The 17,167-nt window shown below is 46.3% G+C and overlaps 2 protein-coding genes across 2 annotated transcripts in view; one reads left to right on the forward strand and one right to left on the reverse strand.

Moving 5' to 3' along the window:
• The first annotated feature begins 635 nt into the window (after positions 1–635).
• On the forward strand, positions 636–4,140 carry adi1 (acireductone dioxygenase 1). The gene is made up of 4 exons (XM_080513419.1): positions 636–816; positions 1,529–1,648; positions 1,754–1,933; positions 2,723–4,140. Exons 1-4 carry the CDS (start codon positions 694–696, stop codon positions 2,837–2,839), a joined length of 540 nt encoding a protein of 179 aa, XP_080369545.1. The 5' UTR covers positions 636–693; the 3' UTR covers positions 2,840–4,140.
• A 1,503-nt stretch (positions 4,141–5,643) lies between these two features.
• Positions 5,644–17,167, reverse strand: part of trappc12 (trafficking protein particle complex subunit 12) — a 38,340-nt gene continuing 26,816 nt past the window's right edge. The window contains exons 5-12 of the mRNA XM_080513410.1: positions 16,963–17,101; positions 13,414–13,526; positions 13,034–13,106; positions 10,537–10,610; positions 8,622–8,720; positions 7,279–7,382; positions 6,337–6,424; positions 5,644–6,181 (exon numbers count right to left, since the gene is read on the reverse strand). Coding sequence (XP_080369536.1) covers positions 5,939–6,181; positions 6,337–6,424; positions 7,279–7,382; positions 8,622–8,720; positions 10,537–10,610; positions 13,034–13,106; positions 13,414–13,526; positions 16,963–17,101 — 933 coding nt within the window. The 3' untranslated portion in view covers positions 5,644–5,938. The remainder of the gene's footprint in view (positions 6,182–6,336; positions 6,425–7,278; positions 7,383–8,621; positions 8,721–10,536; positions 10,611–13,033; positions 13,107–13,413; positions 13,527–16,962; positions 17,102–17,167) is intronic.

The following is a 17,167-nucleotide window of genomic DNA, read 5'->3' on the forward strand; positions in this document are numbered from 1 at the left end:
AGACGGAGTCAGAGGTCGACTCCGTTCAATCGGCAAAACAGTGGAGGTGAAAATGATTCCCCTCAAGACAGTGGCGAAACAGTCAGCGAAATTTTGATGGAATGGAATGGAATACATTTATTTGAACTCTTCTTTATACTCAAACCTGAGCAGAAATCAGTTTATTTAAACATTTCTGAATGAAAATGACCCCAAAACCCACATTGTTGGTCATAATTTGATGTAAAGAGATTAAAGTTTCAGAGAACAATTAAAAAACACAAAAAATAAATGGACACACACTGGCAATAAAATGTAAGAGAAAATGACAGCAAACATATAATAGCAACTCGTGTATTACAACTTAACACAACAAAACAAAACAAAAAAGAGACTGACTGTAGAAATTGACCATGAAGTGACACAAAATGACTAAAATGCGTTTGAAAAAGGAGCAAAAAGAAGCACGACTAAGATTTATTTATTTTTTTAAGTACATATTCACGCGCAGGTCAAAGAAGTCATAGATATGAAACACGAATAGTTCGTTGAGTGACGCCATTAGGCAGAAAAAGGAATCTCTCCCACTTTTCTGTTCGGTCCCTGAAGGCACCACCGCGTCACGGGAAGTCAAGCTTCTCCCCACGTGACCGACAACAAACAAACTTAAAGCGCTCGCCAACCACGACCGTTTGAAGCACGTCGACCTCCGTCATGGGCATCGAGGCCTGGTACATGGACAGTTCCGACGGGGACCAGAGGAAGCCCCACCGGCTGGAGCCGAACCAGACCGCGACCCCGGAGGAGCTGAAGCAGCTCGGGGTCTGTCACTGGAAGGTAGGGCGGGGGGGTCTGAATCACACTGACTGTGTTATAAACTATAGTAAATAAATAAGTAATAATAATAGATAGATAAAAGAATGAAAGAACTATGATGTGTCACTATTAAGATGTATTTTCTCCACCAATCGTGTTTTATGTCCATATGGAAAACAAGTGTGGCTTCTAATAAGAAGCAGCCCTGTAATTCGTTGTGATTTGACTTCTTTAAGTGCGATATTTTAAAGGTGATGAGTTTGTTTACTTTTTTATTTAAAAATAAATAAAAATAAAGCACACCTTCAAGGGCATCGTGGAAACTCCACGGGGTTCCACCACATTTGAATCCTATTTCATTTACTTTATACCTTTTGAGATTTTAAGACAAAACTCTGTTCCTCCACATTGCAAATCAACTTTATTTATTTATTCTGTGTTCGATGTTTTGGAAAAAAAAACGGCTGCATGTGACGATTCAAATGAAATGAACTGGAACTGTAAACGATTTTCGTATTGATAAGAGGGCAGACATTATAAGTTTGACTTCTTTCTGCTCCTTTTCATTCATATGAAATGCTGCTGTTGCATTGTTTTAAATGAATGAAATAAATAATAAAATGAAAATGAAATTGCTGATAACTATGTATAAAAAAACAAATTACCAAAAAAAAGCTTTTTTTTTTTTTTTTCTCAGATTTTAACTGCTTATTTTTTATCCGTGCCTTTGCAGCTGAATGCCGATATCTACGAGGACGATCCGGAGCTGGAGCAGATCCGCAAAGACCAGGGCTACTCCTACATGGACATCATCACGATCCGGGAGGACACGCTACCCAACTACGAGGACAAGGTAAGCGGATCGAAACGGCGTCCTGGAACCCTCGGCTATTCATCTCCACCGTTTGCTCGCCGTCGCCGCCTTTTGACACTAACCTGCACTAACCGTGTCGTCCAGCTGAAGATGTTCTTTGAGGAGCATCTGCACTTGGACGACGAGATCCGCTACATCCTGGACGGCCGGGCCTACTTTGACGTCCGGGACAAGAAGGACCGCTGGATCAGGATCGCCATGTCCAAGGGAGACCTGATCACCCTGCCGGCCGGCATCTACCACCGCTTCACCCTGGACGAGACGGTAAAGCTGCACGAGACGCCACCGATTTATCATTGTTGTCACGTCGTGTGCAAATAAAAGCATGGAAATCGAGGGAAAAAAAACAAGAAAGTGCTTCAGAAACCCTGCCGTCACGTCATCCAATCATCTTTTTATAGAAGAGAGTAGAAACTTTGTCATTGTCACCGGTATGAGATTAAAAAGTGCCAATTACGGCATCATAAAATCAATTAAAGTGCAAAAAATATTAAATTCCGATTCATGTGTGGGATGTTTGTTTTAAGAAGAGGGATGGATATGGATTTTTTTTACTTATTAACTCTTCAATCATCATGTAAATCTTGTTTGGTTATGCTTGTTTTCTTTTTTTTCTTGTTCTTTAAAAAAAATAAAAAAATTACAACTGACCAGTAAAACTGCACAATATCACCTCCGAAATTTCAATAAATAAAATTTTAAATAAATAAATAAAAGAACACTTTATATAATCTGCAGAGGGGATTGCATAATTTCCCATTACGTGCTACGCCACACTGCAATGAGTTCCCTCTCGACGCCAGATTACATAATAGAGGGGCAAAGATCTCCGGAGTGCAGAAAAACATTCCCGCGTTAGAAGTTAAATCTTAAAATTCGGCACTGGAGACGGCGGAGACGGCGAGCGCTCGCCGCTCACTGTCCCACGTGAAACCTGTGACTGTAAATCTACTTAGATTGTCACTTGACCTCCAGGCTGCTGCTGTTTTGTTTAGTTTCTTTGTGTCTTTCATCTGAAGCGCAGTCTCATCCCGTTCTCCGTTCACTTCCCAGAACTACACCAAGGCCATGAGGCTGTTTGTCGGCGAGCCGGTGTGGAAGGCGTACAACCGACCCGCCGACGAGCACAACGCCCGCCAGAAGTACGTGGCGTCACTGCAGGGGTCCTGATTGTTCCGGGAGAGACGCCGGCTCACACCTCTGAATGTTTACACACCGGTTTCTACATTTCTTGGTTTAAAAATCTGCGGCAGCGTCCTGAAAGTCGGAATAAATGAGAATTGTATGGATTTGAGCAAGTTTTTTTTTCCCGATCAGGTGTTCCAGTATCTGTAGCAGGAAAACTTCCAGGACAGAAAGAAGCCAAAAACCTTTTAAATTCAGGGATTAACTTCTGAAATGGGAATACACCTGCTTGACCGCGCGTTCACACTGAATCAGATCCGAAGTTAAAGTCCTAGTGAAATGTAAAACACCACTTTGCAAAAAACGATAGTTACTTCTAAGGTTCCTCCGACTCTGCCCCACCACTGTTATCGCATAACTAAGTTATTTGAATTTTGAATCTCCAGCCGAGGAAGTCGGGGGAATTCTTCTTCTTCGTGGGCGTGATGTCACGAGTTGTGCAGATCTCGAATCTGTTGTGTTTATATCGGCTTGTTTCCCTCTTAAATATCCAAGTTTTTACAGTGTTTTGAAGTTATAGTCGGCGTTTTATGAGCCTTGACGAAAGATTGAGCCTGGAAGAGACCAGAGAGGGGAGAAAAGGAGCTCGGGCGGCGGGAGCGGCTAGCTCGCACGGCTAGCGGAAGCTGCTAGCTCGGGCGGCTAGTAGACAATCAAGTAATACCTGGACTCATCCTCGGTGATTCCGCAGTCAGAAAAGCACTTGGACGTGTTGGATCCAGGAAGTCGAGTCGTTCTGCCAAAAGTCAGGAGCCTCAAAGCCTCAAAGGTGAAAACTGGCGGCTGCTGAGGCGAGGAGACGAGGACGAATGGAGGACGAAGCGTCTTCTGCTTCCTCAAACATGTTCCAGACGGGGTCACCGATGGCAGAACCACCTTCTGTGTCTTCTTCATCAATCACTGGGTTTGAAATGACGATGATGATGAAATATGGTTAAATTCAGCCTCTTCGTGGTCAAAACTCTGATCCTCCATAATGTAAACACAACTCGGGCGTGTGCACAACTCGTGATGTCACTCTATTATTGTCAGAAGCTCCGCCCAGCAGAGGAAATAGCGCCGTTTGTCGGCTATTTTCTCGCAGATTGCCGTGTTTTAACATTTTACCCTTCGGCCAGTTAGCATGAAAAATGTCCCTAGAAGCGACAGCCAGAGTGTTTTGGAGGTCGACTTTTCATTTCACTAGGACTTTAAGCCTGTATGATCAAAATAGGTGGAATAAAGCCAAGCTGGGTCCTACAACGACTTACTGCTGCCACCTAATGGACGTTACCGAGACGTGACGCGTTGCCCAGTTACGTTTTGAAGAGGCAACGTTTACAAGACGCCAGATTTCTTTTCTTCTGAGTGATTAAAAGTGCTGTGATTTAGTTTTTAGATGAACTGTTGGGAAAATCTAGGATCATTTACATGAAGAATTATTCACCGATTCAAACTCTCCAGGTAAAACAGCTGACGTGTGAAATAATCTGATTTTTTTTTTGTTCTGACAATAAAGCTGCTGCTGCTCCCCTCACGTTGTGTGCGTTTTAAAATACCACCGAATCACACGGGCTGATTTAAAAGAACAGCTTTATTTGGGATATATAACACAATTTCCTTGAATATACATAAATATGATCAGCAACAAAAATGTAAACAAGACAAATCAATAAAAAGACTATTATTCCTTTTTAATCATATAAAGAAAGAAAAAAAAAAACTCCATATGTACAATTTTGGATCAAATATTTTACAGTTTTTGTTTAGTGGACAGAAGGACGATGTAATCCGAGGGGCTTCAACCCTGCGGACCCGAGTGGTCCTGGACGAGCTCGTCCAGTATTATTGGGGGGGTCTGCGAAGGAGGAAGTTTAAAAAACAAAAACAAAAAAGAGCCTCGACGGAGGTTTGTTAAGTCTTTTAAGCACACGGACGTCGAGGGTAATGCCCTGTAGTGGTGCGGCCCGCAAGCTAGTCCTCGTGCAAGAGTCAACACAATGCCAGGATATTATCGACGTTTAGCACAAAGATTGAAAATGAGATGTGGAAAAATCCAGTTTTTGTTATGTTGAGGAAAAAAAAACAACCCATTTTTTTCAGGAAAAAAAAAAAAATATTTTTTAAAACATCTCACCATCATGTTTCATTAAATACGAGCATGTTTACCTGCTGACTTGACAGTTTATTCTTTATTCATCCACGTGTCTGTGGAATTCATGCTCCGTAACGTTTTTTTTTTTTTTGCTGTTGCATTATTCGCTTTATTACAGAATGCAATTTTTTTTAGGGCTCTTCTACCATATAGAGCTTGGTTTCCCCCGCAGAAATAGAAACAGGAAGCTGTTATAATTTAGTAAAAAAAAAAAAATGCGTAGAAAGTCAGAATGCCACGTTCACCCCGTGGTGGATTGAAGCGGGAGCGAATGTTCTCGTCTTCGAAGAGGAAGAAGTAGCAAGTCGTCGATTCACATTTGCTCTGTAATCCTGTAAGAGTCGATGGAACCTGGGGGGAGGAAGAGGAGCGCAGGAGGTGCGTCGGGCCGTTCGGAGCCGCTGCAGCCGATCGGGGCGGTTTGGATCAGAACAGCGGAGGTCGTCGGCCGGGTCACGGAGGTCCCTCCGCTCCTTCATTCCTTTTTTTCCTTCTTTCTTTCTCTTCCATCACTTCTGCTCAGCAACTCAGAGAATTCCTCGCTTGTTGCCTAGCAACAACCGAAGGGGCCCGGTCAAGAAATAGCTTTTGCGGGCGTGACCTGACCTGACCCCCCCTGACCCCCCCCCCCCACCACCACCCGGAACTCTCCACACTGTTTTTTTTTTTCCTGGTAGAATTGAAATAAGACATCGTGTTTCCAGTAGCTAAGCTGAGCTCGGCCTGTTGACAACCTGTAATTATCTTTTTTCTTTTGAGTGTTTTTTTTTTTTAAAGAATTTCGTAATATAAATAGAAAAAGATTGTGTGTGAGCTGCTAATGTGGAGATCACCCTCCAGAACAACCTGCACCCTGACAACTAACCATTAACCTTCTTCTTCCAACAGATTCGCTTCGCTGAGTTTATTTTTCCCTGCAGCAGCAAGCCCCGCCCCCAGCCACGCCCCCTTCAGACCAGTTTGAGACACTGCGTGTTGAAGCTGTCGCCCTCCCGGCACGCCACGGCCTCCAGCAGCGCCTGCTTCTTCTGCGTGCTGCGGGACGACTCCAGCTCGTACATGGTGGTGAGGTTGAAGAGGACGCTCTCGTGGAGGTACAGCGTGGGGTCCTGCTGCACCAGGCCCTCCAGCTGGCCCAGGGACTCCTTCAGGCGCCCCAGGTAGAGCAGGCACACCGCCGCGTTGTTGTTGGCCTGGCGGCGCAATGGGGGGGGGGGGGGTGAAACGGACGCGGGGCGTCATTTTCGGCACCTTCCAGAAAACCCTCCCCCAATGCGGCGTCCGGCGCTCGTAATTTGACACCCGCCTCGTCATGATTCGGTGGGGTGCGGTGGTGCGTGATACTCACGACGGGGTTCTTCGGGTCGATTTTCAACACTTCGGCGAAGGACGTGTGCGCGTCGGCGTAGTTGTTCTGACTGAGGTAGACGAAGGCCCTGCAAGACAAGACGCAGGGTTTTTATTTTCGCGTCGCGGTCGCAGCTAATTCGGTAGAAATGCGCCGGTGGAGTCGTGGGGGAATTTCAACGTCGCGTAACTTTGCTTATTCATCCAAACTTAGAATCAACCTGCAGCTCCAACAGCATCAAATTCTCTTCTCTATTTATTTTTTCATTCTATTTTTTTTTTCTTTGGCTCTGTGCAGGAGTTTCCCTCCCGTCCCGCCACGGCAGCGTCGCCGCTCCTCTTCGGTGTGAAGGTCGGCCTCACAGGCGGGGATTTCTACTTCCTGCCAAAAAGCTTTTGGGGGATGAGATTGAGGCCGAGACCTTCTGAAGGCCAGTCGGGTTTGTCCGCGCGCACTTCCATCGCGTTCGTGCAGCAGGAAGCTTCGCGTCGAAACAGGAAAATGTCACACACAAGCTGGATTTACTGGCCTGAACAACACTGACAATTACAAAAATAAATAAAAAATTTCTTATAAATAAAACACTGTGTTCCAGCCACATCACGGACCTGCTTCATTCATAAGGAATAAATTGTTTAAAAAGCTCATATTGTGCAAAAGTCTCTTTCTAGATGTTTTCCAACAGTATTAGCCAATCACAGTCAAGGTAGGCTCCGCCCCCTTTGACTCCTCCCACCATCAGGCACCTCTGCTCTGGCACATGGCGCCAACGAGAGGAAGTACTTCCTACCTCTTCCCATAATTGGGGCGTGTGTGTGTGTGTGGGCGGAGCCAGTCCAGCTCCCACAAGACACAGCAGATTCTGAATGCAGCTCCTATGATCCGATACTCTAATGGAGGGAAAATCAAGGGGAGGCGCTAAACGCACGCCGCGCTTCGTACCTGTTCATCAGCACGCACGTGGCGTGCCCGAGCTGGCCGCCTCCCATCTGGCAGGCGTCCTCCACATCCTGGAAGTACCTCTCCGCCGTCGCAACGTCTCCGATCTGGCGAGGAACAAAAGCGTGAGTCGCCGTCGTCTCGGGGCGAGAGCAAACGGCGCGGTGATGAATGAAAGAAAAAACAAGATTGTGTTTTTAAACAAAGATGTAATGCGATCATCGATTGCAAACTCCTTTTGCTGGAGAGCGCCGAGCATCATGGGTAGTGTCATTTAAAGATATTTATAGTCTTTCAACCGAACCAAACCTTGACTCAGCAGTGCGGGCGAGTCTATAGACCAGTGCTTTTCAACCACTGCGCCGCGGCACACTGGTGTTTCCTCCAGATCTCGTCAGGTGAGTCGTGGGAAATTATCCAATTTCACATTTTTTTCTAAAAAAACATTTGCTCTCACAGCCGACAGTGTGTTGCAGAGTAATCATGTATAAATAATCTTCACCACTAGAGGGCAGCACAGAACTTTGCCGGTGAAATGTAAAGTGACAGACGTCAGTGTGGTTCATCTCCACCTCCTGCTACCATCTTGTATCAAAGTACTGTGTCAGTGACAGTGATGGAGAAGTTTTTGAAAAGGAAGAATGTGAACCAGGATCTCAGCTCTTCATCCATCAGGTCCAGGTTTCACACTGAGTGAATAAAAATAAAAAAAAGAAATTGGGAAATACTTTTTTTCTGTATTTACTTGATTCCCGTTGATAAAACTTTGATGAGAATGACTTTATACTGTTAATATAGGCGACATTTTCGAGTGGTGGTATGCCTCGTGATTTTTCCAAAGACAAAAGTTCGCCTCGGCTGAAAAAAGGTTGAGAAACACTGCGATAGCCGACGTTAAGATGTCCAGCGGAGGAATTCTTATGTAGTCAAAGCACAGAAGAGCCTCCACATCAAGCTCTTGATGGAGATGCAAGTCAATATTAACAACCCGTATCACGGCCTGCTCGCTGGAGGAAGGAGCAGGAGGAGCAGGAGGAGCAGGAGGAGCATCCGGCCCGTCCAACATGGCCGCTCTGAGCGTTAAGAAGCATTTCGGAGGATTCCCCCCCCCCCCCCCCACCCCCCCCCGAGTCTCATCGAACAGTGGGACGTCTCAAGGATTTAACTGTGAATAATGGACTCATTGCGTATGAACCGGAGCGGACCTCCGAGACGTCGCACACGCCTTTTATCTAAAAAAAAAACGGGCTTTTTTTTTTTTTGCTCATTTATGAAGCATCTTATTTCTCCACCCTTTTCAGATCAATAAGCCGAAGGTGTTCCGTCTCATCCGTTAACATGCAGACCTGCAAGAAGATCCGTCCGACTCCGCTGAGCAGCTGCACTCTCTGCTGGGGTTCATACTGGATGATGGAGTGATAGGTCTCCACGGCCAGGACGTAGTCCTGAGGACGGAGGAGGAGACGGGTCAGGATGAAGGAGAGAGGGAGGAGGGAGGGAGGGAGGGAGGGAGGGAGGTAAAGGATGGATGGCGAGAGAGGTGAAGCGAGGTAAACAGTGGGAGGGCAGAGACAGGTGGAGGGCAAGCGGGGGTACAGAGGGGGGGTGGAGAGAGAGCAGAGTTTGGAGACGGCGAGGGAGGGAGGAGAGAGGGAAAGAGAGGGGGAGAGAGAGAGAGAGAGAGAGGGGGAGAGCATTAATCAAACATATGGAGCATTAGCGGGGCGATGTGACCCTCGTCCCACCGCCACATCGCTCACATGGTGACCGGAATGCTGAGCGGGGCGACAGAGAGGCCAGAGAGGTGTGTGTGTGTGTGTGTGTGTGTGTGTGTGTGTGTGTGTGTGTGTGTGTGTGTTTTAATATTGCGTATCCTGCATTATAGTAATTGTGTCGACGGCAATCTGCTATTTTACCTGACATTTGCTCGAGATGCAATAATCACCTGATTAATTCAAATGAATGGGGGGGGGGGGGGGGGCATTTTTGCTAATAGGCTAATAATAATTTAGACTTTTATTATTCAAGGAAGTATATTCAGACCAAATCAAACTAAATAAACGGGGACAATATATCATTATGTAAAGACTGATGACCTCAGACGGGAATTCAAAGTGAAAGTTAAAATGTTCATAACATCTAAATGTGACGCTCACGAGGCGAAAGCCAAGATAGAATAAGAATAAACTAGTCAAACTTCATTAATCTCTTTGGGGAAATTTGTTTTCTGACCAATCCCAGCCTCTATGCCACCGCCAGCTTCACTTCTTTGATTACCACAAAGAAGAAACTTACATATGTATTCACTTTTTCTTCCAATCTTTAAGTATATAATTTCAACTCTTAAGTGTATAAATGTCCTCCAGGTAGACTGGGGTGAGAAAAGCTTCAATATCGGGCTTAAGATAGGCATAAAGCTGCCTACACAAAAAAAAAATCCTTTTAGCACCAGCGTGTTGATTTATTATTGTTTACATGATACATTTAAGTGTACATTGTAATAAAAAGGTAAACAATGGATGAAAGTGAAATACACTCCATGTGGAAACTTGTGATGTTGTTGAAAAGTGTGCTACACACACACACACACACACACACACACACACACACACACACACACACACACACACACACACACACACACACACACACACACACACACACACCACACACACACACGCACACACACACGCACACACACACGCACACGCACACGCACACGAAAAGACAGTTTTCATTCATTAAAGTGAGACTTTGTCGTACTGGAGCGAAAAAAAACCCAGAGCAAAAAGCACTTTGAACACTGGACTTTCAGTTTTAACCACTAGATGCACTGTGGGTCTCTCTCCAGCCTCAACGTGAACCCCACACCACACACACACACACACACACACACACACACACACACACACACACACACACACACACACACACACACACACACACACACACACACACACACACACACACACACACACACACACACACACCACACACACACACACACACACACACACACACACACACACACACACACACACTTTGTCTTCTCCTCTCTCTCTCTCTGACCAAGAATCCAATTAGTGGTCAGTCTGGGGGGATTTCACTGTGAATCCTCCACCAGCCTGGCATCAGAGATCTCTGAGACTCACACACACACACACACGGACACACACGCACACACGCAGGGACACATTCACTCCAGTGAGATGCACACACACACACACACACACACACACACTCACTCACACACACACCTACCTTCATCAGCAGCAGGCAGTTGGCCATGGAGTACATGACCCGGCTGAGACGAGACCTCCACAGCTTTAAAGACGCTGCGAACAGGAGGAGAATAAGAAGACAGACGGGGGGGGGGGATTGAAGGGGGGGGGGGGTTATTTTACTTATTTATTTATTTTGAGTGTGACGACTGGATTTCATTCCACCTGCTTTTCCCTTATACCACCCCCCCCCCGCCCCCGCCAAAATAACCCCAACAAATTTTACACACCACCATCCTTCTCCCCCCCCCCCCCCCCCCCCCCACGTTGCCACCAGGGTTTATTTAAAGGCGAGGTGGTGAGGAAGACACTGCGGCATACACTCGGCTCTCCTCTCAGACAGTGGAGGAGTGTGTGCGCTCTGCCTATTGCTATTCACGGCCGCACGCGTGTGTGTGTGTGTGTGTGTGTGTGTGTGTGTGTGTGTGTGTGTGTGTGTGTGTGCTGGGGAGAACAGCTAATCACTCAGTAGGGGTCTGATGTGTGACGGCAAGGCCCAGCGTTATTGACTTGACTGTCTGCGTGGGTGGAGGGAGGGAGGGAGAGACAGAGGACACAGCTATTACAGTCTTTACACTTGAGGGGGGTGGGGGGGGGGGGGGGGTGGAGCTGTTCGTGTGGACCCCCCCCCCCCCCACACACACACACACCAGTGCAGGCGTCACCCTGCCAATTTTCCCAATTAGATGCAAACGTCTGAGTGCGTTCAGCTCAACTACACCCAGCGACTCGGAGGGACGGTGGGAAAGTTGGTAAAAGTCTGGAGAGGCGGAGGAGGAGGAGGAGGAGGAAGGGGGGAGCAGGGGAGGGAAAGAAGATTGCAGGGAAGGAGTGCAAGCTGGAGGAGGAAAAAGAAAAAGGAGGAGAGTTTAGAGAAAAAGAAAGGGAGGAGGCAAGATGGGGGTGGATGTAAACAAGAAGAGGAGTGAGGAGGAAGGAAGAGCAAGAAAGAGGAGAAGAAGAAAAGAAGAGAATACGGGGTGAGAAGCGGGATAACAAAATGAGGGGTGTCGGACGAAGGAGTGGGGGGGGGGGGGGGGCGAGGGGGACTGATGGGTGGAGGAAGATGTGAGGGCAAAGATAAGAGGGGAGAAATGGAGGGAAAAGGACTGAAGTTTTGGGAGAGTGAGGGAGAAGGACGGAGAGAGGAGCGAGGGAAGACGGGAAGAAAGAGGAGACGCAGGGGAAATGGGGAGGAGGACAGAGGAGAGGAAAGGAGACGAGGAATAGGGGCTAAAAAAATGAGGGAGATGAGAGAATTGGAATGGGGGGGGAAGTGAAGGAGGAGAGGAGTCGGAGAAATAAAGACAAGGAGAGGAGGATGAGCAGGAGGGAGGACGGAGGAGAAGGGGAGCGGATTGCGGCGGCGGCGGCGGCGTCTTGCAGGTGAAGCCTGGTGAATTTCAGGAGCAGGTGCCGGCCTGCTTCCCTCGCACACTTGTGCAGATGTGAGTGGATTGGACGGGATTGATCTGTATTGATCTGCTTGGCGTGAAGGGCTGGAGAGACCATTTGATATTCAGCGAGAGTACCGAAGCAGTGAGGTGCTAAACACTTTCAGAACACCGCACTGGTGTGCGTGTGTGTGTGTGTGTGTGTGTGTGTGTGTGTGTGGATGTGTGGCCAAAGTATGCTGCAGTCCTGCACCAGGTGTGCCTTGGTGTTGTGTATTGCCCACTGGGGCCCCGTGACCTCACTCTCTCCACCCACAGTGTGATGCAGTCTGGGACTGCGGCCAGGTCTGGAGCCCAACGCCCGTGTGCATGCAGGCAGGCAGGCAGGCTTGCGTGTGTGTGTGCATCCCTGTTTTTATGCCCTTGTGGGGACCGACACCTGATGGCACACTGACCCGCGGGGACTCGTCTCACCATGGGGACTAAAAAGGTGAGACAAGTAGTAGTTACAGCTCAGGATGGGAAAAAGTATGCAGGAAATACGTCGATGTGATGCTTCTATATCAGGAAGAGCAACATAACGCGTGTCCTTGGTTTCATACGCTGGTGAGGACGTACACATGGTTGCTCATTAACCCATGGAGAGTTACTGTATCTCACAAGGAGACAAACATGCAAGTCCCTAAGAGCGAAAACACTACATTTTTTAAGATGAGACTATGATTACGGTTCAGAAAGTAGAGCTAATTATTATCATTATTATTCTTTCGGATGAATCGTTCACACAACCAGCCTCTGCGAAAATGTATATGTGCTGTATTTAACGAGGCACTTGAACCTGGGTCCCTGTGTTCTTTTGTGTTTGGGCACCCCGACCATTAAGACATATATTTAAAACATCACATGTACGTGTTTTTCCTCGTTTTCATATCCTTGTGCGGACCAAACACCCAATTGCACACTTAACTTACTGAAGGAAAATGACTGTGATGAGGTTTGGTAGGTCGTAGATACAGTTGAGTTTAGAGGTATAGAAGGCAATGACATGTTCCTTATAAGAAATTGAAACCTGTGTGTGCTTACCTTGCTGGTTCTCTTGCGTTAAGGTAATCATACTGCCATCTTCAGCCAAGCCTTTCTCCAAGTTCTCCAGAATCTGACGAGGGAGGGAAGGAGGGAGGGAGGGAGGGAGGGGGAGGGGGAGTGCAGGGATTCAAACTTCACTGGGGTAATGTTGGTGCACTGCCAGCACTGAAATCCTCCGCGTGTGTGTATTAGCAATCTGCATATTCAATATCTCTAAAATCCAACCATATTTGGCTGTTTACACAGGTGGGCTTAAGGATTAGTATGGCTAATGTGCTTTTCCGTGGGCGTGGGGGCTTTTGCTGTGCGAATACTACGGCGTGTGCATATCTTCGTGTTTGTCCAGAGGCGTGTGCGCAGGTATGCGTGCTACTGACGGTGAGGCAGACGGTTTTGAGGACGTGCAGGCGGTCCAGTGCCTCCTGGGGCTTGGCCAGGTACTGCGGGAGCTCGGCGTGCAGCAGCCGCATGGAGAACGGCACCATGGAGCCTGGATGGGATGGAGGGATGGAGGAAGGAGGAGAAGAGAAGGAGGAGGAGGAGGTGGTGGCATATGTGTGAGGGGAAGAGAAAAATAAAAACCAGGGTGGGATGAGGACATAGCAGGGGGGAGAAGACGGGAAGAGGGGGGGTGGGGGGGGGGGGGCAGGGAGAGAGGAAAGACACAGAGAGCGAGATGAGAATATAAACCCATCCACCCACACACAGACTGCACACAGCCCTGGAGGCAGGAACCTACAGATGGCATTGAGCTACGTATGGCTGCTTATTAAACCCTCTCATCTCTCTCTCTCTCTGTGTGCTGCACAGCGCCATCACTCATCTCTCTGCCTCGTCCCTGCCTCTACATCATTCACACCGTCTCTCTCTCTCTCTCTGTTTCTCTCTCTCACACACACACACACATCCCAGAGGAAGAGCCTATATTCAGGTGAGTCCCCGGGCTTTGATCAGGGTCTCTTTGATATTGTCATCAGATCTGAAACTCAGCTCACTGGGTCCGTCTTTGGCTGCTGCTTCTGCCAGTCTGCGTATCTCGGTTTCTATCTTCCTCCTCTATCTGCTTGTGCTTTCTATCGAGCCCATCTAAAGCACACAAACACACACACACACACCTCAGAGTTTCCATCACTGTCCTGTGTTACACCCGTTTCATCTTCATACCGACTGTACCACGCTGACTTGGCGGGATTCATTATTCCGTCTCTGCAAAGCGTCGGTTATTTTCAACTACTTTTCAAATTGAGATTTTAGGTCCTCCGATAGAATGTCCTCGGAAGTCATGTCACAGATTGAAATATCTCGACATGGCACGTAGATTTTTTTGCATGTTTTCCCTGTGGGTGCTCCCACAATCCAGAGTCAAACCTATAAGGAAAACTGGTGTTTTCATATTAAATGTAGATGTGAACGAACGCAATGGGCGGTGACTGCGATTTCTCTTTCACACAACTCACTTCCTTCCAGTAGAGGAAAAAATAAATAAATAAATAAAATGTTGCTTACACATGTTCTGGGTCAAGACTCATTACACAAACAGAAGCATCTTGAGTGATCGGACTTGGCAGTCAGACGAAAAGGTTGACGGAAAAATGTGAGCGCGGTTAATATTATGGCAGCTCCTGGAACCTTTCTGTCTCAAGTAAAGTGAGTACAACATTATTACCGACTTGAAATACACGAAATATTGAACAAGTGAGTCTTGAGGCCGTTACGTCGGCATCAGAATACCAGTGTCCAACTCGGGCTTGGAGACAGTTGGGGTTAGAGAAGCTACTTTTTTGGATTATTAGGGTAATTTCAGGATTCACGTTATGAATCTGATTAAATCAGATTGCAGGACATCTTTCAAGGAAGATTTTTATTCTTGTAATTTGACACCAGCCTCACTGTTCTACGAGCTGCTGCTCTGCCTTGAACAGAAGATCCAATCAGGTGTGACATGAACAATGTACTGACAAAGGAAGGTAGATGAAAAATGTTAAACTCATAATTAGACAACATTATATGCATGTAACGTGTATTTTGAAAAAGATTGTCTCATAAAAAAAACAGTCAAAACAACAAGACCTTCCAGTGTTCAGGCCTGAGCTACTTTCCATATTATTATTTTTAAAAAATAAAATGCCTTCATGACACAGTCTGATAAGGTTTTAGCTTCATTCACTAAAACAACAAGTGGCGGCGATATCTCACCTTGAATTAAAACAATACATCAGCAACGTATGGAAAAGTTTCACACAATGTAAAAGTAATATGCTATGAATAAGGAAATGTGCTTGTTAATTCACCTTAAAGGTAATGTAGGTGACATTTTTGTCATTAAGGGACAATGGTGAACCAGATGGTGAGATCTTATACAATTAATTGAGATTTAATAAAAAAGAAGTGTGATGGCGGACAGCTATAGTCTGTGTTGTTTTTAGTATAATTTCAGTCATTTGTTCTTTTCAGACAAGATCAAACTTCGGCAATTGTTGGTTCACAAAACTGGCGTTTAAATAAAAGGGCTATAAAGATTTTATAAACTTATGTATTCAGCTAAAAATTAAACTACAATAACATAAAAATCGTGTTAAAAAGCTGCTTTTTATCAAGAGAACATTTGTCAACTTATGTCTCAGCCATCAATAGTAGTGCTAACGGGTTAGCCGCCTCGATTCGGCACACACACACACACACACACACATCATCAGAATGACATCAATAAAGTTCTCTTTTATCACCTTGGCTTCACAAGTTAATGAGAAATGCAAAAAGCAAAGAGCTCCACGGTCTTTGTTTGGAGGCAGAACTTCAACGGTTTCACGAGAAGGATTTTTAGACTTTCAGACGGCTGCAGGACTCCAAAGGTTTAAATATTTCTCAGTCCAAATTGGGCACAACTTTTCATTTAATGGTCAAATTAATATCAAAGGAAGATTGATTTAGAAATTTTTTTTTATTTGTATTTTTTTTTTTTTTTTAGGGCCGAGTCGATTTCAATTCTTAGCGATACGTGAGGCGGCCGTCCCGTGAGGCGCTCAGAGTGCGATCGTGGGTAATAGACAGTCGATGCGAGCGTCAGACTGGAGACGTGTTCGACTTCTGATGCCATGCTCCACAACTCCATGCCAGCTTGTCTGTGAGCACCTAGTCGGGCACAAAGCGTTTAATATTGAGCAATGGAAAGTCAATCGGTGCTCTCTTTAGACGGCTGTGCAGAGCAGCTTCGAGTTTTTGTTTTGTTTTTATGTATAACTGTGTGTGTGTGTTTGTGTGTGTGTGTGTGTGTGTGTGTGTGTGCAGCTGTGTCTCTGCTCCTGCCTTCAATGTGGTAGCCCGAGGGGCGAAGCAGATCCAAAGTAATGGGAATACATTAGAGAGCAATTCATGCAGTGTAAAAGGAGGAAAAACAAAACCAAAAGAACTGCTGGAGACAAGTAGAGTTGTTGGAGCTTCTCGACGATACAGTCTGATATCAAGCTCCTGGCAGAAACTTTCTTTTGAATATTTAATAGGACAGTGGTGGTGTGCTTGTGTATACCACCCCCCCCCACCCCCCAAAAAAAAGAAGAAGAAAAAAAAGAAAAAGAAAACGTGGGTAAAAAGCTAAATCCTTTTGGAGAGTGGGCTAATAACACATTCAAAACAGATAAGAGTTTCACAGGAGCTTTTCAGTGCAGTCATGAATGCTACTATTCAACCTTCTCCACCAAAGTTAATGGGACATCCTTTGGACACATGAGACGTGAAGAGAGATGTGAATTAATGCATTACTGAACAAAGCAGGACGCTTCCATCTTTCAGCTTCTCACCGGTGATCAATGCCGCAAACTGTATTTTCTATATATATGAAGCGTCAATACAGTTCACGCCAGAGAGCAGGAAATAGCAGGATTTCACACAAACTGAGTGGGTGTGTGTGTGTGTGTGTGTGTGTGTACCTCTCCGTCCGGGGTAAACTGTGGGGTAGAACTCATAGTAGAGGTCTGGTTGGTCCAGGTTGCCAAACGGCTCCAGCTCCAGCTCAGCGTTTTGGAAAAGGTTCAGCTTGGTGAGAAGAGCGAGCCGCACAAACCACAGCTGGAACACACACACACACACACACACACACACACACCAAAAATGACCTACAAATCACCTTCTCCC

This window comes from Blennius ocellaris (genome assembly GCF_963422515.1).
Source record: "Blennius ocellaris genome assembly, chromosome: 17".
Classification (NCBI taxonomy): Eukaryota; Metazoa; Chordata; class Actinopteri; order Blenniiformes; family Blenniidae; genus Blennius; species Blennius ocellaris.

Excerpts from the sequence above, each read along its gene's own strand:
- adi1 (XM_080513419.1), top strand. The coding sequence starts at position 694 with ATGGGCATCGAGGCCTGGTACATGGACAGTTCCGACGGGGACCAGAGG. Across the intron at positions 817-1,528 it reads TCGGGGTCTGTCACTGGAAG|CTGAATGCCGATATCTACGA; the intron begins GTAGGGCGGGGG and ends GTGCCTTTGCAG. Across the intron at positions 1,934-2,722 it reads GCTTCACCCTGGACGAGACG|AACTACACCAAGGCCATGAG; the intron begins GTAAAGCTGCAC and ends TTCACTTCCCAG.